The sequence below is a fragment of the Papio anubis genome, chromosome 6 (genome assembly GCF_008728515.1).
Source record: "Papio anubis isolate 15944 chromosome 6, Panubis1.0, whole genome shotgun sequence".
Taxonomy (NCBI): Eukaryota; Metazoa; Chordata; class Mammalia; order Primates; family Cercopithecidae; genus Papio; species Papio anubis.
This window is the reverse complement of record NC_044981.1, coordinates 1,549,602-1,577,097: the sequence shown is the minus strand read 5'-3', so window position 1 is coordinate 1,577,097 and position 27,496 is coordinate 1,549,602. Positions and strand designations below refer to the sequence as shown.

The 27,496-nt window shown below is 45.9% G+C and overlaps 1 protein-coding gene across 3 annotated transcripts in view; it reads left to right on the top strand.

Moving 5' to 3' along the window:
• The window catches only part of GMDS (GDP-mannose 4,6-dehydratase), a 637,149-nt gene that overhangs the window by 536,256 nt on the left and 73,397 nt on the right, over nucleotides 1-27,496 (top strand). Inside the window, exon 10 of one of the 3 annotated variants that reach the window (XM_009204344.4) lies at nucleotides 508-5,613. The exons of the other annotated variants lie outside the window; for them this stretch is intronic. Coding sequence (XP_009202608.1) covers nucleotides 508-513 — 6 coding nt within the window. The 3' untranslated portion in view covers nucleotides 514-5,613. Of the gene's footprint in view, nucleotides 1-507; nucleotides 5,614-27,496 lie in introns of those variants that run through there. 3 annotated transcript variants of the gene reach the window in all.

Below are 27,496 nucleotides of genomic sequence, written 5' to 3'. Positions count from 1 at the left end.
CCACAGCAGGTACAGAGCAGGTGGCTGCTCAGGGTTTAGTGACTAAATGAATGCCGCAGACATGTGGGAAAGAAAATCCTGGAAAAGAAAATGAGCCAGCTGTTTTAGGCATCTGATCAATCGGTGTGATTGGTTTCTTTACCACGTTGATGAATAGATCTGCTGTGTTCTCAGCAGGAATGTGGTTAAGCTTCTGGGGAATATACACATATACAAATGTTTTTCCCGGTCTGGTGGAGGCTGGTACTAAAAAGCAGAGCATTTAGAGACAACGTCAGCTTGACAGGCAGCGTGGAGGTAAACAGCCTTCCTCTGCAGCAGCGGTGTTGACAAGCGGTGATTCCTGGGAAGCGTCCAGCTGTAGCACGGGCTTTGACTTCAGGGACTTCAGCAGAATAAAAACCATTTTTAAAGATCCAAAGTCATTTATATTAAGTATACTTGTATGGTTTGGGGTTTTATGTTATCGGTTTACATACATATGTAATTTTTATTGACCATTTCCAGAAATAATTCTGCAGTCAAGCCAAAAGCTGCTGCATGAGGCAAAAACTCTTCCTCCATGGATAGCCTGCCCCAGTTGAGCCAGGCAGGTTTAGCCCAACCAAAGGACTGTATTCGTTGAGAGAAGAGACATTTGTTTTCTCCCCAAACTTCAAGCTCTGGTTTTGAAACATAACTGTCAGTCCCATCTCTAAATCCTAGTTACAGCATTAATTCTCAATAAATTCCTCTTTTTGCATTTACTCTCACGTAAGCAGTAGTCTAAATAGCCACGTAAGGGTAGCCAGAGAAGTGGGTTCATGCCTTGGGGAACAGAGGAGCCAAGGCCCATCCACGTTACTTGTCCACTTCTCCTTCCATCTGTGACAATCAGCTCCAAGCATCGAGGGCTTCTCCTGGTCCTGGGGGCCAGGCAACACGTCACCTCTGAGATGTTGGCCTTTGCCACAGTGGCTTCTCCAGCACAGAGCCTCATTGTCACTTCCTCCAGCTGCTCAGGGAACGTGATCTTCACTGTCGTCATGTCAGATGAGGAAATTGGGCCACCAGGAAGCTGAGTGACTTGCCCAAGGTCACGCTGTGTGTAGTGTCACCACCAGTTTCCAGGCCGTGCTACCCCATGAAGCCTCCCCCACTTTCCTCCCAGATCACGTGCACTGGATCACCCAAAAACTTTGCCCTTCTGCACCTTGGCCTCCAAGGACAGCTGCTGTCTGCACTTTCTAGCCAGGCCCCTCAGCAGCAGCACTACAAGCGTGGCTGGCACTCTGGTTCTGTGGACACGTCTCCTGCCTTTTCTCAGGGCTGCAGTGGGTGTATTTGCACCGACTTAATGGCCTGAATCTATAAACCAGCAGTCAGAGACCTGCTGTGCATTCAGGGGACATACCTGTCACGCCTACCTCTGGAGTTGAGGCAGTGTACACGGTTCTCAGGCAATCAGGGGACATCAGACAGCTGCACCCTCTTAGCCAGCGACACAGGCACCGGGCATGAAGGCTTTGAGGGATTTTCTGGGGGTAGGAAGGGTCAGGGCCCAGCTGAACCTATCACTACAGTGCCTGACAATGGCTTTTTGTCCTTTCAGTGTGTGACTGGCACACACTTACTTACCACGTAAAGGTGCTTCTTTTTTACATTTAAAACCCAAAGCTGTGGGATGCAGCACACAGGGACGTGACCCCAGTCGGCCTTTTGCTGTTTCAGGTAGCAGTGCTCAAAGGAATGCCAGCAAGGCCCAGAAGGCCCCCGGCAGTCACTGGCCTTTCTTTCCTGTGCCCTTGGAGTTCTCAGAATAGACTGTGAGATTTTTATTTCCAAGGAATATTCTACCAGTAGTTTATAATAGGCATGGTTTGAGGAAAACCCAAACCTGCTTTTCCCAAGATCTAAACCATTTAATCCACCAGTTATCTGAGGTAGTGGGGTTCTTGCCCTGATCCATTCTTTGGAGCTACACCATCCTCGATGGCGCAATGACTGACTTGTCCCCGCGCAGTTCAGACTTGGACCCACCGTGTGGCATGTTTGTCCTAGTTGCTGTTGCTGTACTGACAACACCTTCAGAGGTGGTTTCGAACGCAAGCCCCCTACCCGCCTTCCCTCCACTCCTCACCTGCCCTCCGGCTTCTCCAAACACGCTTCGCTGCCTGCTGGGAATGCTGCCTTGCAAAGGAGTGACGTCTCAAGTGTCGGAAAAGTTACAGCCTTCGAGTTGTTTCCTTCCCTGACTTTGAGATATACACAGATGCCGCATTTTGTTTCACGCTTTTCTGTGGATGGTGAGCAAATGGCTCATTCTTTATGGCCCTCAGAGCCCCAGGAGGGTGTGTGGACAAGCACCTTTCCCACTTGATGCTTCTGGATATTTCCTTTCTATGCCATTGAAACCGGATGAGCGCTGTATGTGTTTCTTTATTTGTATTTCATTTATTTATACATTACCTTACTTCAGAAAATGTTTAATAATACATGTGAATAGTAAGGATGTAGCCTAGTTTGTGAAGTCTTCAGTGCAGTAACAGATTCGGTACTTGAAAACCTGTTTCTCCCAGAAAGCATGTTTTAAATGTTATGAGGGCCCCAGCCCTGCCAACACAAGCCTGTTTTCCCCATAACATACCTAAAATACTAATAAAAATATTTAACTGCATCTAGTTACCATATATAAAATTGCTTTCAGTGCAAGTGCACAGTCCAAGTTCCAAATCCGGGTGCTGCTCACATGTGTCTTTCAGAAGAGTGGGTGAGTGGGGAAGGCCAGGGGCTGGCAGAGCCCCTCCCAGGCCTGTGTGTGGTGGGCCACGCCAGGCTGCCTGGGAGGAGGAAGGCGGGGAGCACGCCTCCGTCTGGTTCCTCACCCTGGACAACGCCGTGGATGAGAGGGCTCTGGAACAGGGCCTTTGAGAGAGTGTCCTGTGATTACTTCTCTCAACTGTGTGGCTGTTCAGTCTATCACTAAAGCCTTTCCTCTGCCTTCTGTGAGACCGAGAAGTATTTCTAAGCAATACATAGGTAGATGGATGAACAGATAGATATTTTTAAAAATCAGAATATTTTCAGCTCACATTTTGACCTCAAAACCTTATGACTTGGTTTTGCTTCCTTAAAGTCACATTAAAAAGTATGGTTAGCAGAGACGTGGTTCTGGTGGGCACAATGGAGATGTAATTTTAATTCCTTCTATTCACAACCAATACTAATATTAAAGTTTTGGGTAAGCAACATTTGAGAGGCACTGAAACTTGAGATTCACTTAACTGCTAAAATACTACTCTGTTATCCACAAACTACCAGTTATACATTTTCCATGCCCAGTTCAGTTGACAGCAAGAGACTTCGGAAGGCTGTAAGCTAGGAACCAGTATGAGATGCCAAATGCTTCCTTGCCTTCCCGAAAATACTGCCATGAGAGTAGGCCTTTAAAGCAGTTTCCTTCAGGTTTAGAGATCTGTTCGACAGCATAGTGTCCAACTGTAGGGGATAATTGAGTACAGTCCTTCCAAATGCCATCATGCAGCAAATCCATTAAAATCCGTGTCCATTCAGACTATGGAGTAGCTCAGGAAAGTGTCCGGGATAAAATGCTGGGTGAAAAAAGAAGCATAAAAAGTACACAGACAGTATGATCACAACCGTATAAGAAAAGCTATACACAGGCGAGCAAAAGCTGGGAATCAGCCACGTGCTGTGGACGCCTCGTGCTCCCAGCCTCGTTCCAGCAGAACTGTTAACAGCAGTGGTGTCTTCATGAGGGGCCTGCGAGGGGCTCTCCTCCGCTGGTTGGTGTTTTCCAAATGTTCATTAGTGAAGTGAACATGTGTGACTTTACAACCAGAAGAAAACAGCGGCGAAGCATGTTAGTCAGACCTCAGCCTCGTTCTCATCAGTTAGAATAAAGAAACGCGTGAGAGAGGAGACAAGTATTTTCCACAGGCCTCAGGTTAGAACACGTAGGCAGAACAGCATGGACGCTTCCCTTGACTCCCCTGTTTCCCTTGCTGCCCCCACCTCTGATCAGTCACCACGCCTGTGCCTCTGTCTCTGGAATGCCTGTCTTCATGGCTTACTTGTTGTATTCCTGCCTCAACGCCTGCCCACCACCTCCCCTCAGAATCATCAGCTGCGATGCTGCCAGAGCACCGCACACATCTGACTGTGTTCTTCAGGGCTTCATGCCCCCCAGATGCACCTGTTCTTGCAAGGGCCTTCCTGCCGCGCCGCCCCCCGTTCTCATTGCTGTGTGGGTCTAGCCCTGGATCACTGGGTGCCCAGCCGCCTCCCAGGACTGCAACCTGATGGTCATTCCCGCCCTCCCCAGTTCCCAAGCTCTCCTGAAGCTACCTCTCCTCCTCCCTCGGGTCTCAGGTTTACTGGAACTTCCTCTGGAAACTCCTCCAACTTCCCAGGAGTGAGCTAGGCGTTCCCTCTTCTGTTCCCACGGACACCCACACTTACGGCCCCACACCACGCACAGTCCATTATCCAGGATTCCAAACTCCAAAGAGCTCAGGGAGAATCAAAACTTCCCGTAAAACCCATTCGGCACAAAATCTGACCCGACCTGACACAAGACTAATTATCTAGTCTGTCTTTTATTACGTAGTGTAACTGTTCCTACGTTTTGCTGAAGGAATATTCGCGTTTGATTATGGTGTGCTGGCCAGATGTTGCTGGGGCTGCTCAGAAAGATGGGATTAGGGTAACTAACTACAAACTTACCACTTGTCTGTTGAGAATACAAGGGGCAGGGGACAGAGGCAGCACCAAGACAAGCCTAACTCAGCCTGTCCTGGCAGTACAGGGCAAATGTCCACCTGTGTGTGCTGCGCCTGTCACCTCATGTCTCCACAAGCCAAAACATCTCAACTCCAAGCTCTCCGGAGGCTTTGGACAGGCTCTGTGCACCTGTATTCCGATGGTTTATGTGTCTATTTCTACCACTGTCTTGCTGGCTCTTTAAGTATAGGGAAAGTGTTTTGTTCCATTTGTATCCCCAGTGCCTTGCCTGACATGTAGTAAGCTATCGATATTCTCTGGTCAAAGTGTTCAGCAGTCATCACTTTGTTGTGTAGTGGTATTTAATAATTATCTATAGAACCAGTATCTCACCATCAAAAGTTACTGAGGTAGGAAATTCCACCTAGGCTTTGTTCAGCATTTTAAACATGAGTGTCACTATTAAATGCTTTAATAACACAACCATTCAATGATTCAGGTTCAAAGGTACTTTTGAGGAAGAACAAATACGTACTTGAACCCCCGCCCCCACCCCCTTGCCGCCAAAACAATAGAACAAAAGCTGTTATAGCCACATGGCCTTAATATTAATCCACAAAGCAAGCTCCACGCAGGCAGGGACTGTGTTTGTTACTTCCAATTTACATATTTCTCTTCTCACACATGAAAATAGCCACAGCAACGGAAGTTCAGGAGTGAGCACTCACTGAGTTCGTATTACACACGGGACACTACACACGGGACACTATGCTCAGGAGCGAGCACTCGCTGAGTTCGTATTACACACGGGACACTATGCTCAGGAGTGAGCACTCGCTGAGTACATATTACACACGGGACACTATGCTCAGGAGCGAGCACTCACTGAGTTCAGATGGCATGACGGATACGGTGCTCAGGAGCGAGTATCACTGAGTTCAGATAAGGCTATCTATCACCATGCCTGCGATGAGCACCGGCGCTACACACACGGACACCATGCCTGGTGGTTTCCAGCACTCACCGAGCCCCGCATCACCTTAATAACCATGCCCAGCACGCCAACTCAACCGAAGTCCAGCATCACAACCCATCAACCCTGCCCAGGAGCGAGCACCCCGCCAGCAAGATATTATACTACGGTATTCATACCAGGAGCCGAAAGCACCGCTTTCGAGTTCAGATTACACACGGGACACTATGCTCAGGAGCGAGCACCGCCGAGCGCGGCGACATACACGTGGGACACTATGCTCAGGAGCTGCAGCACTCACTGAGTTCTGATACACACCGGGATTACCTTTATGCTCAGGAGTGAGCGCCCCCGCTGAGGCATATAACACGGGACACTATGCTCAGGGAGCCAGCACTCACCGAGTTCAGATACACACGGGACACTATGCTCAGGAGTGAGCACTCGCTGAGCGGTTACACATAATATGCGCTTCAGGGAGCCGCACTCACTTCGAGTTCAGATACACGGGACACTATGCCAGGGAGGAAATTATGCAGCATATTACATTACCGGGACATTTGCGTTTCAGAGGCACCACTGAGTCTGTATTACACGACTACACATCGACATGTCGGAGTGAGCACTCACCGAGCACAATGATACACACGGATACTATGCTCAGGTTACCACCGAGTTCGTGATGAGCACGCATGGACGCTCAGGAGCCGCAGCACTCACTGAGCACGACACATTGATCGACAATTATGCTCAGGAGCGAGCACTCACCGAGCTCCGTATTACACACGATGACTTCGGCACTGGTGGAGCGTGAGTACCGCTGAGTACGTGATACACACGGGACACTATGCAAGCTCAGGAGCCAGCACCATTTGAGTTCTTGGGATATAATACGGGATACTATCGGGACACTATGCTCAGGAGTGAGCACCGCTGAGCACGTGATACACACGGGATACTCATGCTCAGGAGTGAGCACTCACTGAGTTCAGATACACACCGGACACTACACATGGGACACTATGCTCAGGAGCGAGCACTCACTGAGTAATGATACACGGGATACTATGCTCAGGAGGAGCACTCACTCGAGTTCACAGATACACACGGATTAATTATGCTCAGGAGCAGGGACCACTTGAGACTGATGCATGACATCTTGGACATTTTGGTCAGATAGAGTACTCTCAATTGAGTTTCTGTGGATGATGGGATGACGGAGTAAGCTCAGGACAGCCACCACTGAGTACGATATACGGGGAGGCTCATGCTCAGGAGTGAGCACTCACTCTCGAGTTCAGATGACACACGGGACACTATGCTCAGGGAGTGAGCACTCACTGAGTTCAGATACACACGGGACACTATGCCCATATTTGGCACTCACCGAGCCCGGTGATTATACACGGCACACGAGGCCCATAGAGCACCCCACGAGTACATATTACACATCGACACCATGCTCAGGAGAGCCAGCACTCAAGCTCCCAGATGACAACAACGTGACCTCATGCTCAGGAGCTTGCACTCACTGAGTTCAGATTACACACTGTATGTCTGCTCAGAGTGAGCACTCTCGCTGAGTATATATTTACACATGGGACACTATGCTCAGGAGCTGCAGTACTCGCTGAGTTCAGAGCACACGGACACTATGCTCAGGGAGGAGTACCTCACAGAGTACACACACACGGGACACTATGCTCAGGAGTTTTAAAAGCACTCACCGAGTCTGTAGATACACACGGACACTCTGTTTCAGGAGGAGACTTCCATGAGTAATATTATTTATGATGATGGGACACTTTAAGGTGGAGCACCCTCATGAGTTCTGTGATTTACACGACACTCATGGGTTTCAGGGAGCGAGCACTCATGAGCACATATTGGACACACGACACCATGCTCAGAGCGAAAGCACTCACTGAGTTCTATTGCACACGGGACACTATGCTCAGGAGTGAGCACTCGCTGAGTACATATTACACGGGACACTATGTTTCAGGAGCCAGCATCCCCGTTCTATCCGCACAACGGACACCACGCCCGGTGATGAGCACCCACTATACCGATGGGCACACGGACACGTAAGGCTTGAGGGATGAAACACCGAGTCTCGAAGTATCTTATCAACCACACCACCCACGTCAGGACAGCACTCACTGAGCACGTGATAACGGGATACTATGCTCAGGGAGTGAGCACTCACCGAGTTCAGACATACACGGGACACCATGCTCAGGAGTGAGCACCTCATTGAGCACAGATACACACAGACACTATGTTTCAGGGATGAAGCACTTCACTGAGTTCAGATACATCGACATCACACATCGGACATTTGCGTTTTAGAGTTGAGTATCACTGAGTAATAACAGATATATTACTGGATACTATGCTCAGGAGTGAGCACTACTGAGTTCGTGATATACATTCGTGGGACACTACACGACACCATGCCTCAGGAGCCTGTTAACTCACTGAGTAATCGATATACATCGGGATACTATGTTCAGGAGCGTGAGCACTCACCGAGTTCAGATACACGGGACACTCATGCTCAGGAGCAGCACCCACTGAGTAATGACATACACGGACACTATGTCACCGCCCATGCACTTTCTCGTTTACTCGTTTCCGTGACATCACAACACAGTATTTTCATGCTCTCCAGCCACCTGTCATGGCCCTCTTCCTTTCTGGGGTGTTCCTTTAATTTTTTTGAAGTTTCTTTCTAGTTGGTCTTGCTGATTTCCTCCTTTTTTTCCAACAGACCATCCTGAATGGTACTCCCGTACCGACCTTCCTTCCTCATCCCGTACCAACCTTCCTTCCTCACAGACACACTCTTGCTCACTTACCCTCAGTGGCCCTCTGTTGCCCACTCCATGAAGCCCACGCCACTCTGCCAGCCTCAGAATGTCCAGAGCCTGATTTCCTGTGGATTCTTCAGGCAGGGCAGCCTTCACCCCCACACTCACCCTGCCTTGAATCTCAGTGGCTTTATTCAGGCTGCCCCCACCCCTGCGGTCCTCTGTCTCCTTCTGATGGCTCTATTATATTTACGGCCAGCATCCCCAGGTCAGCCTGGAGACAACCTTGTGTTGTTGACTCGTATCATCAGTGTTGATCTTGTCCCCTTAGCAAAAACGTTAACTTGTTGGAGTCAAGAACCGGGTCTTGTCTTGCTGTTGTGTCTGCCTCGTGCCTGTCACTGTGGCAGACAAATGATGGGTGATGAATGAGCCTTAGGAAGTCAGGGTGCACAGACTTTCAGAAACACATACTCTGGTTTGCAAGGACAATGTTCTTAAATCCATTTTTACAAGAAGCTAATGCCAAAGGTGAAAGAAAAAAAGAAAGAGAAATATGATTAAGTCTAAAACATAGATCTAAAAATCAAGTTGTGGGAAAAATACAACTTCACAGTGCTACACATGGAAAAGGCCTTGGCACTGCAGCCACTGGTGAGCTGAGTGTGGACCAAGCCTGTGTCATGGGGTCCTCAAGTGCAGCTCAGCCCCGGGCTGCTTTCACACCAGTGTGATGCTCAGGAGGTGAATGATGTCCCCACGGTGCACCTGGCAGCTGTGGGGCAGGACACGTCGACAGATGCCAGCAGGCGCGTCCAGGCACAGTGGCCAGCATGCTGCCCCACAGCTTCACTGGGGAGTAGGGAAGAGGATTGCATTTCTTCATTTATACAAAGTAGCTTTGAATGGACTTCCACCCAGCACAGAAAAAGCGGTATGCAAAAGCCACTTAAAAAAATTTGTTTGAATGAAAGTCTCTAACTAGCTGAGGCACAGACTCCTCTTTGGTATGACAAGGCATGTTTGGATATGTTGTGTCACCACTTTCGGGTGGAACTGGAGATAAGAAAGGTGAAGTCAGGTAGCAACTGTCTGCCTTAAGAATATTTACAAACTATCAGTTAAAACATCTGCTCTCCCTGAGGAAGAGCAAGAGCCAGAGGGGTGGAGGCAGGGACGGAGGAGGGAGAGAGAGAGAACAAAGTGAGCACACCCCGCTTACCCCAGCTCACTTTTCCCTGCCATGCCCTGTGCCCACGTAGCCAGCATGCAGGAACTCCTCCGTCTCACTCAGGAGTTGTCAACACCAAGCAACCCACTGCATGTGTCTGTCCTCGTTGTGCTTAAGAAAGATCTCAGCTTCCCCAAAAGGTGCTACTGCAGCTGGATCTCAGGGCATGGGTTTTGTTTCGCACTTCAACTCATCTCTGCTTACGTGGACTCTGGTTCAGTGGCTTAGGATCTGGGACACAAAACCCAGCAATCGTAAGTCAACACCATGTATTGGCCCTCATCTTAGCGAGGGTTGGGCGGAGCTGTCACAGGGCCAAGGTTAGCTTTCATAGAGAAGTGATTTCCCCAGACTGAGGTTAGGGTCACCAGATGGGCAGTGAGGCAGACATTCTCTGCTGTCCAGTCCGGAGCCCCAAGACCCTGAGTGCTGATGGCTGAAATGCATCGGCCTGAAACCTTGCAGAAAGCTTCCTGCTGAAGCTCTTAAGGCCTCCTCAGGGTTCCCCACAGGTGGCCACCGCCCTTCTCAACAATAGTATTCGTGCCACCACAGCTGGAGGACCCGCAGAGGGACAACACACGTGGTGGCTTCTCTCCAAGACATCTCTGTCACCTTCCCTATGGAACGAGCTTCAGTCATAGCAAGTGTGGATCTTTTTAGTGCTGCTTTCTCTGCCCTCCTAACTACTCCTCCCACATACAGTGAAATTATTAAACAGAGCCAGAATCAGTGCTATCAGGAAAGGGTCCTGCACATCAAGCTCTTGAATGGGCAAAGAGTATTTTTAATCAAGACTGTGGGTGAGAGAGCAGAATACAAGTTTTAACATCTCATGTTTTAGGCCAGGCTATGCTCTGACTAAAGTGTGTGCTGCTTTATCTCTGCCCTGACTCGAACCAGGGAGCCATATCAGGCATTCCTGCCGCTCTAAACGTCTGTAATTCTCTCCAAGGCTCTAGCAGTGCCTGAGTTAAGCTGCACCTTTACAAAGAGTCCGAGTCCAGCTACTGCCATCAGAACTCGAGCTTGCATCAGGCATTGCTGAGAAAACCGCCGGCTCTGACTGTGTGGCGTTGTGGCGTCTTTCTTCTACATTTTCCTTGTCTTAAAGGGGGCATTCCAGTTTCAAGCTCGATAATACCCAAGAGAGGCACGCGTCATTTGAGAAGAATCTCTCACACACCCCCATCTCAGAAATGTTGGCCATCTGACATTTCATAACATCATGTCTGCCTGTAAAAGGCAAACTCCTGTGTTGTGAATCAGCTTTCAGCTACTTTGGAAGAATTACTTCTCTTTGAATCAGAACATGTTTCCCTCCAAATAAAATTGTCATACCTGTCATCAGTAAACAAAAATAATTAGTTGTAAGGAACTTACTTTAAACTTACAGAAATAGGCACATTCATAGAGGTATGGAAAGGAAGAATTTATAAATAAATTTATTTATTACTTATAATAAATATATATTATTTGAAAATAAGACCTCTGCCCCAGTGACCTTAGATTTAATGGATTAACATTAGAAAATAAAATGTAATAAATTATTTTTAGTTTTGTCATCACAGACCATGATTTTACTCTCTCAAAAATTTGAATATGCATCTTTTCTTTTCTTTTTCTTTCAGTTGTACAGACTTGTCTTTAAGCTCAAACACTGCCCTAATTAAGGAATGAAGTTGCTCTGTTGATGAACGGGAAAGTGTCAGAGTAGATGCGGGTCATGTGTTCTGAAAACACGTAGGCAGGCGTGTTTAACGAGGGTGGAAAGACACTGCGGAGACATTGGGTTGATGGACAGAACTTTGGTCATTATTTTATTCTCTGTGGGGAGAAAACGTGTATACATCATGAAACAGTGAACAATGAAAGAAACATAGCCTGTGTTTTTTAAACAATAAGTGCCATTTATGTGTAGAATTGGGGTCAGTTGGTTATTTGTAAATGAAAGCTTAACACCAATAAAGTTTATCCCTTTGGACGGATTGATGGACTCCACGCTAAGGGAAGGGAGGGAGAGGCAGGGAGACAGGAAGAAACGAAGGAGGGAAAAACGGGTTCAGCAAAGGCATGCACTGTAAATATGGGAGGGGGGTATCTAGTCATTTTACAGTTAATTACCTAAAGATTCCTGAACCCAGACTTTTAAAGAGTCCCTGGTTTGTTACCCTGGTGGCATCTCCAGCCTGAGGTGGCTTCCTGGGGCTTTGCACTTCGCTGTTATGATTTATGAATAGGATAAGTCATGACTGACCCTTCAGAGGGGGTCAGACTCCTGCCACTTATTTGTCAGTCATCTGTTAAAGCACAGTTAGGGTCTCGGATTTCCAGAACTGGGGCTGCGACGTCCTTTGAGGGTCACGTCAGGCATTCCTGTTCTTGGTGGAGGTGGACGGCTCAGCCTCAAGTCCCAGTGCCGGGCCCGAGGAGGGACAGCGCGAGGTGCACTGGCACCTGCAGTTTTCTTTCTTGTCACCACATAGGACATCACTAGACAAAAGACATCAAAATCATGCTGTTGTGCCGCGTTGCCATCTCTCTTCTCAAATCAGTGTCCCAGGAGCCAGGCAGACTTGGGTTCATCCTGTTTTCGCTGCCCACTAGAATGTACATGTGGCCGTGCAGCTCCTGACCCCGTTGACAGTGCCTCGGAACCAGAAGACTGTAGCTCTTCTCTTCTCCCAAGGGAGAAACTAATGATTTGCAGAAGCTAGTAATTTAGAGTCTATGAAACTCGCCCCAGGCTCTCCCTTCCCTCCTGCTTTCAGTGGTACTGAGGAGCTCTATTTAATCTGAACAGAAAATTCCATTTTCTTCTGATGATTTTGTGACTATATGAAAATGGAATTAAGGGATTGTAGATTTCTTCCCCACAAGCATATTTTAAAATCCAGAGTAAAAATGAAAACTTTCGCAGTGTAATTGAGAATAAAGGTGAGAGGTTTTCTAATAATACTTTTAAAAATTCTCATACACAGATAAATTAGAAGAAGCATGAAGACTTTTCCTTAAAGAAATGTCCCTTTCCCTGCACTTTGAATAGATGGACAAAATGAGTTAGCAGGGACAGATTCAACTTTTGTGGGAGCTCATACACCTCGGTGTTGGGGGGAGGTTCTTTTATAGAAAAAGAATGCAAAGATCTCTCACTTCTGCAGAATGTTCACCTTGTGCACGTGTGAGCTGCTGCTCTCCTCACCTGGGCCTGCAGAGCGTGGGTGAGATGCTGAGCCCCAGGGCTTAGGCCAGCTGCCTCTGCATGGGGGGCTGTGTGTTGCCCTTAGCTGTGCCAGGGAGGAGCCACAGCAGATGGCGTGCTGCCGTCCTAATCTCTGTGGCACACAGGAGAATGTCCCCACCCCGAAGGAAGTCCCCATGCTAATTCTAGAACACGTGGCTGTGTCACCTTATATGATAGTCCAGAGACTTTGCAAATGGGATTGAGTGAAGGGTCTGGAGATGGTCCTGGATTTTCCAGGGCGCCCTAATGGTAACCACAAGGTCCATATAGGAGAAAGGCAGGCAGGAGGGTCAGAGTCAGAAAAGGAGCAGTGAAGACGAAGCGGGGTAAGGGTGATTCGAGAAAGGGGCTGTGAGCCAAGGGGTGCAGGCGCCTCTAGAAGCTGGACAAGGCAAGGGAACGGGTTCTTTCTGGGAGCCTCTGGAGGGAGCAGCCCTGCCCACACCCAGAACTGTAAGAGGATCAACATGTATTGTTTTAAACCCCCACACCGGTGGTAATTTGTTAGGCTGGGCTGGCTCCAGCCTCTCCCCTCCAGCCACTCAGCAACCTCCACAGTTAGGCCTCTCCTGGCTGCCCCAGGCCCTGTCTCCTGTACGTCCCTCCTCCGCCCCTCATCCAGCTTGTTGTTCCTCCCTACCCCCATCTTCCTTAGTTTTCTTCTTTTCTTTGCATCCTCAAAACATAAACCCTCAGGCTCATCTCCCCAGCCTGATGTACAGTCTTCCTCTCTGTCTTGTGTCTCTCCTCCGACCGGTGCCTCCATGGGGGACAGAAGGCTACACCGTGTGGCTGTGGCAGCCCCTCACTCCACAGTGTGGGCATGTGCTGTTCAATCACACATGGACACTAAGAGCTCTTGTCAAGTAGACAGAGACTAAGAGGGCCTATGTGTTCATGACATTTTTAAAGGTCTGAGCTGCCCATTCAGCTTTGCATGAAAATGGAGATTGGGAGTTTTGACCACTCCATGACTGTGGCTTGTTGTGAATGTCTGCTGTGAAGTGGCACTGCCTATTCAGAGTATTGTTGGAATTTCATTTGGCCAGGTGACAAGAAAGTGTTCATAAGCCGAAGGAAGAACTTACCTGCTCCTTCCTGAGGAAATAGGTGCCCCCACAAAAAAAAAAAAAAAAAAAAAAAGGGAAACCAGGCCCCAGTGTGCCACTGAGCAGCACCACCGCTGGAGGCCGCCCTCTGTCCAGGGTCGTGCACACGTGGGAGCTGGGGCCGGAAGCCCCCATGCCTGACTTCTCAGAGTGGGCCGTGCTGGGCTGATTGCTTTTCCACCTCAATACCGACATTGTAGACTTGACTTACAGCGGCGGTCCTGACTCAGCTCATCTCCCGGCCATCTCCTTTCCTTACTCGCGAGATCGGCGATTCTGTGTATTTTTCTAATAAGCAAAATCCCCAGAGATGAAAGAAGCCACCACAAAATACTCAACTCTTTCTGGAAGCAGAAGAAAGACTCTGACCCTGTTTGCAGGGAGGAGGGTGTTCTTCCTGGAACACCTGAGCATGTGTTTGGACCACACGGGTGGAGGACAGTTCAGGGAAACCAAGTTTGCATTTAAAAGATCTTGGTTCCAACGTCATCGGTGTTGTGCACCCATTCCAGGCCTTGTCTCCAGCGCTACCTCACATGTATACCAGCTATAAATACTGCAGTGTATGTATATGTACAGATACACACAAAGCTGAAGTATACATTCACCAGGATAAACGGTGCTTGCCAGGGCTTTAATCTCCCCAGGAGGCTGTTATTACTGGAGTCCGGCCCCAGAGCGCCAGCTGAGGAGAGGAAGTGAGACTCTGGTATTGGGAGGTTGGGCGGCGTTCCTCTTTGTCTGCTCTTTGCTTTGTAGAACACATGCATAGCTAGCATTCACATGTGGCCACAGATGAAATGATATGCTTGACTTGCCCCTAAAGATGCCTTTCTTGTCAGTATGTTGCTTTTCGGAGATACTTGACCCTTCATCGTCTGCAGCCATACTGGATTCCCATGGAACGAGAGAGGAGGAAGTGCTTTCATCATATTTTCCCTGTTCAGTTTGAGCAATCCAAAATAGAGGTGATCATGACAAAGGAAGAAAGTTTCCTCTTGTGAGCCTGCATTGTTTTAATTCTCCTTGTCATCTAGTCTGACTTCTACTTGTGGTCTGGACCAGGGGTTCTCAGAGGCGCACAAGCACCAGAAACACCCAGAAGGCCTGTTCAAACCCAGATTCCTAGGCCTCATCCCCACAGTTTCTGGCTTATGAGGTGTGCATGGTGCCCAGAATTTGTTTTTCTAGCAAGCTCTCATGGGACACGGATGCTGCTGGCCTGGTTTGGGGACCGTACTTTGAGAACCACTGGTTCAGAACATGAGGCTGCAGCACTCCAAGGTTTTTGCATTGTTTTGTATTAAGGAATAGCTTATGAGAAATAGGTTTCTAGCTTTTTAATTTTGTTACCAGCCTAGACTCTATGATTGAGAGGGTGACCAGCTGTCCCAGTGTGCCCTGGGGCACAGGGCTATTCATGCTGAAACTGAGAGAGTCCTGGGCAAACTGGGCTGAATTGGCCACCTACACGAGTGATCCAGCTTCCCAAATGCTTTGTCTGCATTGCTGGTGTCTGGCTCGGAGGAGGCCCTATTGGAAAGGCTGTAAGTGTGTTGCCCCAGGGTTCCACAGGACACTTAGAGTTTGGGGAACACCTGCCATCAAAGCACTGCAACAATATTTAGGGATGTTAATTGTTCCTCAGGAGGCATACGTAGGAATCACATCCACCTTAAACATGCCCACTTGTGGCATTTGTGCTCACACAGCCAAACAGCTGCCACTGTCTGAAGTAACACGTGCGCTGTGGGGTTTCTACAATGTGACAGACACACTTCTCTGCATCATCCATGTACCAGCCTATTTTCTTCTCACTGCAGCCCAATCAGCTAATTATCATCATTTCCATCTTTCACAAACATATGCGTAAAGATGCCATTGTTTACCCCAGGGTCACAGATGGTAAAAGTGGCAGAACCACAGCCAAACACTCGTTGTTTTACCATGTGACTCTGAAGAGCACTAAACTGGAGGCTCTGTCCATGAGTTTTTCCAGCCACTCACGTCTCTTCCTCTAGTGGAGATGAAGCCTCTCCAGACTGGAAGGCAGTGGACCTAGCTTGGATCAGGACGCCTGGACTTTGCTGCTGCTTCTTCCAGATCCTGGCTCTATGACTTGTATCAAGTCACCTTTTAACTCCTCTGAGCCTCACTTTCCCCATCGGTGCCATGGACATAATAATGCCTGCCTTACCTTCTGCCTTAGCTTGTCTTGAGGAGAAATAGAAATGATGTTTATGAAGCTGTTGGTAACCTGTGAAAGCGCTGTCCCTATGAGCATACATGTGTTAAACCTTCTGTTATTCCAAAAGAAAGGTTTGGCACATCAACTTGAGGAATATTTACTTAAGTGGAGGAGAAACAAAGCAACTAAAGTAGCCAAAATTAGCAGTGAACAGAAGAAAATTCTCAGGAGGAAAATGGTTCTTCAGCTGGTTTTACAAGGATTAGCAACACGTGTGTCCCGTTCCAGAGCAGCAAATCACGGCGCAGGCCCTAGCCATTTTGCTCAGGGAGGACTGCGCTCTTTGGGAAACGTTCTGTTGCAAGTCACAGATGATAGGTGTGTGGTAGGCCAGGCCTGAGCTGTCACTTCCTCAGTGTCAAAGGGTCTCATTACATTTCATTACAGTGATTTTCTTTTTGCTGAAACATTAGGAACCCTGGAGCCCTGAGCCAAGATCATGGAACAGAATCACCCTCCTGCATGTTTTTGTTTCTGCTCCTGCCTTTCTGTTCTTTTCCATTTTCTCTGTGTGTGCGTTGACTTGGCTGCCTATAGCTTCATCGTCAAAGCTGGTCCATGTGGGTTCACCTGGTGCCCTCACTCCCTCCAGCATTGTTTTTGTCATCAAAGCTAAAACTTAAAAAAAGAAGAGGGAGGGAGAGAGGGAGGGAGGGAGGGAGGGAGGGAGGGAGGAAGGAAGGAAGGAAGGAAGGAAGGAAGGAAGGAAGGAAGGAAGGAAGGAAGGAAGGAAGGAAGGAAGGAAGGAAGGAAGGAAGGAAGGAAGGAAGGGGTTAGGAAGGTTGGTTGTGATTGCTTTCTGGCAGTTGCTCATGGAGCCACAGGCTTCATCTCAGCACTGTTCGTTCTCAGGGCCGAGTCACTGGAAAAACCCGTGGGACTCTGAAGAGGCGGTGCCAGAACCTCCGAGTGACAGGGCAGTGTCCCTGCACACAGGGACCTTGCAGGGAAAAGCACACATCTTCTGCTTGCAACTTGAAGGATTCTGCCAAGAGCTGCTGCCAGACTTCATTTGTCATGGCCACATGCTGATGCTGATGTTGAGAAAGGACTGGCCTGTTAGACATTATCTACTGCTGCATGAGAGAGCCCTCTATGATTACCAATATAACATTCAGAAAATCTGTGCCCTGTATGTCACTGTCACCCCTTCCTCTTCTGAAATAGGACACACAGTTGAACCTTTCATATGAAAAATAGTGCATTGCAAGGCCAGGATTATAGCAGTCTTTGCATTAAGATAACTATGATTTTGTAGAGGGTATTACTGATGTGAGGCCTCAAAGATCGTTGAATTTCATTCTACTGTTTCAATGCTATTCATTGGTTCAGATTTTACAGAAGACTCCGAATGTAAGATTCACTCACAGTAGAGATTTCTAACTCATATCAGAAATAAGGATCTTAAATAGTAGCCAGATTCTTCAGGATTCTCCACATCACCTAATGAGCTTTCCCGGACACCGTCATGGGCTGCATTTGTCAATCCAAGTAAATGACCATCCTCACACTTTTATCCTCAGGGAAGTTTGTTGTTGTTGGTTTTTTTTTATTTTTATTTTTATTTTTTTTTGCTCATAGAAGTATGACTCTGTTCTCTGTTTTTTACACTATAGAGATACAGAATTAACAAGAAAACAGAAAGAAATTCTACTTGAAATGGCACCCCGCTCTATAGTATTGTGAGGAAGCATTCCTGATTCGAAGAGCGTTAGACAAAGACATTCCCAAAGCAGAGCTGGCTTTGGGTCTTAATGCACTCAAACTCGATAGGAATCTATAAAAGTAATAGATACTTTTCATTTCAACAGATGTATGTCCTAGTTTAAAATTTGGCTATTGCTGCAGTAAATACCATAAGCTTTTTCTAAGTTTATGTAACCTTCATGACATAATTGTTGATTCACTAGATTCTGGGCAGATGAGAAATTTCATTCTGCCAACACTCATTTATCCTATTTCCACCTCTTGCTATCCTACTAAAGCAAATATAACTCCCAGGGAGCACCTAGGAATATACATGTGTGCAGACATGTGTATGTACACACATGGGCTTGACATGCCATTAAAAGCATATGTTTGATTTTAATAGGACTGATTTTTTTACAAGCATATAAGAAATAGCAAAAGCCTGGCACTGCCGTTTACCACAGTGTGACCTTAGATGTGTCACCTACCCATGAGCCTGAGCCTCAGTTTCTACTTTCGTAAATACACACCACAGTGGCTGCCTTTCAGGGTTGTTGAAAGAATCAAAAGCAACAACAGTACGTAATAGGTACCCAGTACATGATACTGTATCATTTTATTGATCTTAATATGCATATTGTTTCCTTTTTAACAACCCTAAAATTGAGATCCACTCTAAAATTAATGGCATCTAAAACACTATGCCATGGTTTAGTGGGCAGATTTTTTCCCTTCTTACAGACAGATAAAATAATAGTACCTCTTACAATCCGTAGCATAGGAGAATCAGTAAAAGAGTAATTGGCATCATTATGCTTTGTCAAGTCATCAGAGAATTGTGTATTTCAACAATGCTACCATTGTTCAGACACATTTTGGGGACCCAGGATCTTCTCTGTAGTGCATTCAGAAGTGCAGTGAATAAAAGCACAGTCTTTGGAATTGGAGAAACTTGGTTTCAACTCAGCCCTGTCACCTGCTAGTTGTATAACCTTGGGCAAGTTATTTGACTCTCTAAGTTTCAGTTTCCTCTTATATAAAATAAAAATCCTAGTATTTATTTTATAAGTTTGTTAGAAAGATTACAATAAGAAAATGTACATAAAGCACGGCCTACTTGGAGGGTACATAGTACGTGCTCAGTAAATGATAATAGAGAAAACAAACTAGTAGCTGTGCTTGCTAGTAACAGAACTTTATCTCTGCCATTTTATTTTCCTGAAATAAGAAAAAGTAATCCAAAGTCAACCCTCGCCAAGTTGATGGCCACACTGAGTGATACTAAACACTAGCATTAAGACAGCCAGTTCCAGCCAAGATGGAGTAACAGGGAGGGACAGATTTGCCCTCCTGCCCAAAAGACAAAACAACAACAACAACAACAAAATATATAGAAATATGTTTTTTAGTACACACTTGATATCAGGCAACAGAGGACAGTAACCTCTGAGATACAGGAAACAAACGAGGTGAGCCCTTCGACTACCCCAGCCCACTGCTGGGAGAATGAGCAGGATGCAGCATGGGGAAAAGAATCGGGCAGCGCCCAGCAAGTCCCCTAAGCTTAGAGGACAGAGGTCAGGGCAGCCGGACTGGTGAGAGAACACAGGGCAGAGGGTGGGGAGAATCGCACAGAGAACTCCAGAGGTCTGCAGAGGCGCCCCTGGAGCAGCCAGGGGAGTGCTGATCAGCACAGGAGGAAACAAGCTACGGCTGCAGAAGAACCACCCAAAAAGATTAGAGGGAACACACAGGGCTGGGAAGGTTGCCTGTTTCCACCAGCCAGACTGGAGAAGATTAAAATCCACAGAGCATTGGTTAGAGTGTTCAGAAGGATCTTGCCTCTGTATTAGGGATTTATTAGCCCTAAAAGGGGCACTGACTGCTCCACATCTACCTAACAAATCACGAGAGGAAGACCCAAAAGGACCACTGCCTCCAAGTAACATAACTGTGTCCCGGAAACAAAGTTCAAGAGTATGTACAGTCATATAAAAATATCTACTGCCCCACAAGATAAATTTCACAATTTACAGCATCCAATAAAAAAATTACCAAGCTTGCAAAGAACCAGGAAAATATGTCCCCTAAACAAGAGAAGAAGAACCAATCAAAATCAACCCAGAACTGATAACAGATGTTAGAATTAGCAGTAGAGATGTTAAACTAATTCTTAGAAACTAATTTTGTATGTTAAGAAAGTTAAGTAGAAGGAAGATATAAAGAAGACACTCAGACTGAACTTAAAGATGAAATCTATAATGTCTGTCATGAAAATTATATCAACAGAATTAATGATGTATTAGACATTGTAAAAGAAAAGATTAGTGAACTTGAAGACATAGCAATAGGAACTATCTAATATGACACAGAAAAACAGAATTTTTTAAAAATGAACAGAGAATCAGTTCTGGAGGACAACTTCTAATGCCCTAATGTATGTGTGTAATTGGAGTGCCCAAAAAAGAGGGGAGGACAGAAAAGATATTTGAAGAAATAATGCTAAACATTTTTTCCAAATTTCATGAAAACTATAAACACAAATATCCAAGAAGCTCAACAAACCCTGTATTAGTCAGCATTCGCTAGAGGGACAGAACTAATAGGATAGATGAATATATGAAGGGTAGTTTATTAGGAGAATTGACTCATGTGATCACAGGGTGAAGTCCCGCAATAGGCCATCTGCAAGCCGAGGAACTAGGAAGCCAGTTCGAGTCCCAAAACCTCAAAAGTAGGGAAGCCGATAGTGCAGCCTTCAGTCTGTGGCCGAAGGCCCAAGAGCCCCAGGCAAATCACTAGTATAAGTCCAAGAGTTCAAAAACTGAAGAACTTGGAATCTGATGTTCCAGGGTAGGAAGAATCTAGCACAGGAGGAAGCTGGAGGCCAGAAGACTCAGCAAATCTGCCCTTTCCATGTCTGCTTTTACACTGGTAGCTGATTAGATGCTGACCACCCAGATTGAGGGTGGGTCTGCCTCTCCCAGGCAACTGACTCAAATGTTGATCTCCTTTGGCAGCTCCCTCACAGACACACCCAGGAACAATACTTTGCATCCTTCAGTCCAATCAAGTTGACATTCAGTATTAACCATCACAAACCCCAACAAAAGAAACATGAAAAAGAACTGCACTGAGGTCCCTCATAATCATACAGCACAACACTAGAGATAAACAAAAATGTTAAAGGTAGCCAGAGAAAAAGGACATGATATGTTTACATAGGAACACAGATAGGATGCCATCTCTTTATTGTATGTTAATTATATACCTTAATAAAGTTGTTAGGGCAAAACAAATTTTAGAATACTGTAACTATACCATATAAAACTGCTTTTCTAATGTGCCTTGTAGACCCCACTGTTAAGGCAGTTCCTAAAGGGACACTTAAGATGTGTTTTGAACCAAGACTGGTATAGGTAATAGCTTCTAAGATGATTTTATTTTTATTTTTATTTTATTTTATTTTAAATTCCGAGGTACATGTGCAGGATGTGCAGGTTTGTTACTTAGGTAAACGTATGCCATGGTGGTTTGCTGCACCTGTCAACCCATCACCTAAGTATTAAGCCCAGCATGCATTAGCTATTTTTCCTGATGCTCTCCTTCCCCGACACCGCACCCCAACAGGCCCCAGTGTGTGTGCCCCTCCCTGTGTCCATATGTTCTCATTGTTCACCTCCCACTTACGAGTGAGAGCATGTGGTGTTCGGTTTTCTGTTCCTGCATTAGTTTGCTGAGAGTAATGGCTTCCAGCTCCATCCATGTCCCTGCAAAGGACATCATCTCATTCCTTTTTATGTTTTCATAGTATTCCGTGGTATATATGTACCATATTTTCTTTATCCAGTCTATCATTGATTAGCATTTGGGTTGAATCCATGTATTTGCTATTGTGACTAGTACTGCAGTGAACATATTTGTGCATGTATCTTTATAATAGAACGGTTTCTATTCCTTGGGTATATACCCAGTAATTGGATTGCTGGGTCAAATGGTATTTCTTCCTCTAGGTCTTTGAGAAATTGTCCCACTGTCTTCCACGATGGTTGAACTAATTTACATTCCCACCAATAGTGTAAAAGCGTCCCTACCTCTCCACAGCCTCAGCAGCATCCGTTGTTTCTTGACTTTAATAATCACCATTCTGACTGATGTGAGATGGTATCTCATTGTGGTTTTGATTTGCATTTCACTAATGATCAGTGATGTTGAGCTTCTTTTTATATGTTTGTTGGCTGCATAAATGTCTTCTTTTGAGAAGTGTGTGTTTGTGTCCTTTGCCCACTTTTTAATGAAGTTTTTTTTCTTGTAAATGTGTTTAAGTTCCATGTAGACTCTGGATATTAGACCTTTGTTAGATGGATAAGTTGCAAAAATTTTCTCTTATTCTGTAGGGTGTTTGTTCACTCCGATAGAGAACTTAGGAATAAGACCACACATCTACAACTATCTGATCTTCAACAGACCTGACAAAAACAAGCAATAGGGAAAGGACTTCCTGTTTAGTAAAGTATTGGGAGAACTGGCTAGCTGTATGCAAAAAAATTGAAACTGGACCCCTTCCTTAGACATTACACAGAAATTAACTCAAGATGGATTAAAGACTTAAATGTAAAATCTCGAACTATAAAACCCTAGAAGAAAATCTAGGCAATACCATACATAGGCATGGGCAAAGATTTCGTGACAAAAACGTCAAAAGCAGTTGCAACAAAAGCAAAAATTGACAAATGGGATCTAATTAAACTAAAGAGCTTTTGCACAGCAAAAGATGTTTTCTTTAAAACAAATGATGCTCAAATTATTTGTATATGTAAATGGGTGCCCAGTTTTTGTGGGTTGGTTTGTTGTTGTTATTTTTGAGACAAGGTCTCACTCTGTCTCCCAGGCTGGAGAGCAGTGATGCGATCTCAGTTCACTACAGCCTCTGCCTCCCAGGTTCAAGAGATTCTCCTGCCTCAGCCTCCCTAGTAGCTGGGATTACCGATGGGTGCCCAGTTTTATTTTGATTAATAAAAGCAATCTTATTAATCAGTGATCATACTTTACATGTTATATACATATTTCAACTTGTTTTCTATGCCATTGTAAGCCTGTGTGAATACTCATTTATGATTAATCCAGGTATGCTCCACTTGACCTAAGGAAATCATGTGTCTTTATTACAATTTTTCAGAAGACATTTATGAGGTGTTCATTTGCTAGACATTACAGCATATTAATCCTGTGCCAAGGTGACCCTCAAATTAGAATTGTAGACAATGTTGTTGGACAAAAATCCTGGGAAGATAAATAGTTACAGGACACAAAAGCAGTAAGAAGGAGATTTGTGTGTCAGTAAGGGATGGGCTCAACCCTGAATTTTCAAGTTTACTTAGGCAGGGTTGCCAGGAACATATTTACTCCTAATATCCATTGTCTTATATCAGAAGATACAAATGTATCTGATTCAAAGAGGTAGTGTCATGTCTAATATTATAGCTCTATTTCAGTTCCACACTGCTGGTTATTCAGGGGGAGTGTCCTACCTTGCTACATTGCTAGATGACATTAATCATGAGGCAGACCATTCAAAGAATGAAAAGTTACTTTATAAAACTAGTGAAAGCTTTTAAGTAGTCATTGTGAGGTAGGCCTACACTTGGGTAATTTTATGGGCTCTCTTGACTCATGTTTGCAGTATTGGGTGTGGAGCAGTCAGATGAAGAGGAAGAGAGAAGTGGTTGCAGAATCCTTCCCTGATTGTATTCTACCAAGTTTGAAATATGGAATCCCACACAGGCCATTGCTCCTGCATCTCTACCATGGTTAAAAACATATCTGACCCAACCAACACCTCAGCTTGATTTAATAAAAACAACTTTGCATCTGTCCATGTAAAAAGTTACTGGTGCTTATTATGGCCCAAAGGTTATCGTTTCAGAGCATCATTTTTCAATGCAACCCTCATAACAAGACCATGTTATAAGAAAGTAACCTTTACAGTAATGATCATCCACATCTGCATTCTCTAATGTCAATTTTAAGTGAGTTTTAGGGCAAATGGCAGTATGTTGAAGTGCTATCATTTATTTCCCTTCCAAAACTTCCAGGAATATGTGGAGAGCTGACTTAAAAAAAAATGAACTCACATTCCTCAAATGGATGCTATAAATTGGAAAAGGCAGTACCCCAAAAATCTGCATATACCTCAGAAGTGTTAGCTGGCTATCTTTATAGAATTGCTACTTTATCCCATCTTGGTGCCTCCAATGAAGACCATTACAGAAGCATGTTTAACAGAAGTTAAACTCTATGCAGAAGTATTAAGTCCCCAGGCAAATTCTTTCTTTTTGGCTGGTATTTAAGATCAAGGCCTCATGAGAGCTGCAGTGGATTTGTGGCTCAATAGCTAAATATATGCTTTGAAGAGCGTGGAGAGGTCTCAGAGGAGAATCACGGAGAGGAAGTAACGTAGAAACACACAGAAACTTTAGAAGGTAGAGGGAACTGGAGTTGCTTGATTGCTGGAAGCAGATCCAAGTAGGAGAAAGAACAAGAGCTAGACCAGCCTGTATTCCACTCAGCATGTCCCACCTGCGTGACCATAGCAAGCTGCTGGGTTTCCACGAGCCGCCGTTCATCTGTGTAATGAGGGCAAATGCCCACACTTGAGAGCTTCTGGGGCTAACAGAGAAAATATGCTTGACACTTAGGTGCTCAGCAAATGTTGGGGTTCTTTTTGCTGAACCCCCAAAGCATCAGAGTCAACATTGACTCCCCTCCCTCTCTCACACCCCACAACTTACCCATCAGCAAACTGTCCACTCACTCTTCTTTGAAAATCAACCCAGAATCCAGCCATGTCTCACCAGCCTCCCAGACCCCCGTAAACGAAGCTGTCATCCTCTCTGCTATGGATTTAACAGCCTCACAGCCTCCGTTCTTGCCCTCCTACAGCCCATCGTGAAGACAGCGGCACTTTTTACATCAGTGAGACCACATTACCTCTCATTCAGAACCCCTCTGTGACTTTACAGCTCAGTGGAATCACAGGTCCTTCCCATTACAGTGTTCATGACCTGCCCCGCCCCGATCTCACCCTGCTTCCCTCCTGCCCTCTTACCCCCATGCTCTCTCTCCAACCACACTGACCCTTCAGCTTCACCTCAGGGCACTGACACCTGCTTCTCCCCCAGAAAGTTAGAGGGCAGGGCTGTTCCCCCCACTCTTTCAGTCTCTGCATCAGAGAAGCCTCCATGACTTCTTTGAACCCCCCCTCACATTCTTCACCTGCCTCTTTGTATCTCTCCTCCCATTAGAATGGAAGCTGCATAGCTCAGGGCCCTGTCCATTGTGCTGGCGACTCTCTCCCTAGTGTCTAGGACAGTGCCTGGAACACAGGTGCTTGCCGACAGCTGCTGAGTGGAGGAGTTAGTATTGGCCCTGGAATCCAATGGGAAGCATTCTGGGCTGAAATTCAGAACACCTGGGGCCTGAATGCAGCGCCTGACCTTGATACCTACCACCTGTCTGATCTTAGGCAAGCCCTCGACCTAGAACATAGGCCTCATCCTCCTCCCATGAAGAATGGAGGCCTGGGCCACTTCCAGGTCTGAAACCCAACCAGCCCGTGAAGTGCGGGAGAGTCTGGGTAGCAGGTGCCGCCCAGCTGTTCACATCCTTCCTGATGTTCAAGCCTCCGGGGTGTTGCCGGAGTTGAACAGGAGCTTTCGTTTCTGTTATGGGAGTTTTTTGTCAGTGAGAAGGTTCGTGAACCCTGAAAGGGTTACAGATGTAGGTAAGGACATCTCTGGGGCCTGACAAATGGGGTGGCACCTCTTCTCCTGGAAAATATTGTAGTTTGCCTAAAACTGAGGATGGAGTGCCAGTACTACTTGTGATTCTAAACATTTGCATCTTCCTTTAAGTAAATATTATTTGGGATGGAGGAAATGAAGTTTTGGAATATTTCAACAGATGGCGCTGCTGGTAGCTATTATCTGACTATAAAAATTAAATTTAATCCTTACTAATTTCAGTAATTTCATTTTTAAAAAAATTGTATTGCCTCCAAGGATAACACATTAATTTGTTTAGTCCTTTATCTTACCAGTACTTCAGAGTGAATGGTTTTAACCCTTTTATAAAGCACTGCCAGCCCTGCAACCCGGGCAGCTCAATTTCAGAAGCTGCTGCATTAATATATGGTGCACTCTGACTCAGTGCTGTCATAGAAAATATGCCAAAATGCTTTACTCAGAGGAAAAGATCATTTGCATGTAAGTCCATTGTGGCTTCTGACATAAATACAAGCCAACCGGGAGGGGGGTCTATCTGGATCCTTTAAATAGATACAAGTATTTTCTTAAATGGTTACACAGAGACAAATACTGGGACTAATCAGTGGACACAGAGGAAGATGTGTGCTTGCTAGAGTCTAAGGAGAAAATGTTTTTCAGAGAATGATGGCCAAAGTGTCAGAGATCCCAGTGACACTCACTCATCAGCTTCCCCCCACACCCCCTCCAATCATTTCCAGCTGGTCTTCCAGCAAGATCATTTTAATTATGCAGCCGTGCACTTGCTTCTGGGTGTGGTTTCCCTGATTGCATACTTAAGTGCAGATTACAAATATTTGGCAGGATTCCTTCCTCTGTGGGAACCAGACAAGTCATAACACCAACTGAACGCTCTACAGTGTTGTGCGGGAAGGAGTCCACGTCATCTCGGGTTTCAGAGTGCAGAGCAGGAGAAACTGGCTTCAGTTCTGCTCCTCTCTCACAGCCACATGCCCCCAGCCAGGAAAGGGTCTGTAATGAGGGCTACAGATTTCTTGTCTTCTGCCACCTCTGTAACTAGACCCATGGCCAAAAAGAACCAGCCAGAAAGATCAATGTGGAGCACCTTCTTGTCTCAGAAAATGACTCCACAGCCTGTGTTTATGGCACGATCACCCAGAATGGGAAAGATGGGAAAGAGAATTAAGATTCGGGCATGCCCCTCTATGCCAAAAGACTTCACCAGGGGATATTCAAGAATTCACTGATAAGCTTAAGAAGATTTTTGCAGTTGTTAGCTCTTAAAATCATTGTTAATTAGTGAAGCCAAGAAATGCTGAGTGAAACAGCCATACTTTTCCCAGCTTGATTGGGAAAATCTCCATCCTGTGCCCCTCCATTCCTTCCCATCCTTCCTCTTCACTACATTTTTCCTGGTGAATGTTATGCCCACATACTCAGCAACCACCCTCCCTGTGTTCTGTGCAGGACTGTGCAGCCAGCTTGGTACTATAGGTGGAGGAGGATGGACACCCATTTCCTGTCTCCCAATTTGGGAATCCATGGGCATAAATCTGCAAACGCTAGCATAGTCATCTGTCAGCACGAAGGAAGATGAGGAATATATTGTCAGCAGGCCTTTTAATTTCATTTTCAGATTAAACAGTTTTAATAAAAAGAAAAACCTTCTTACTAAAGTCACTT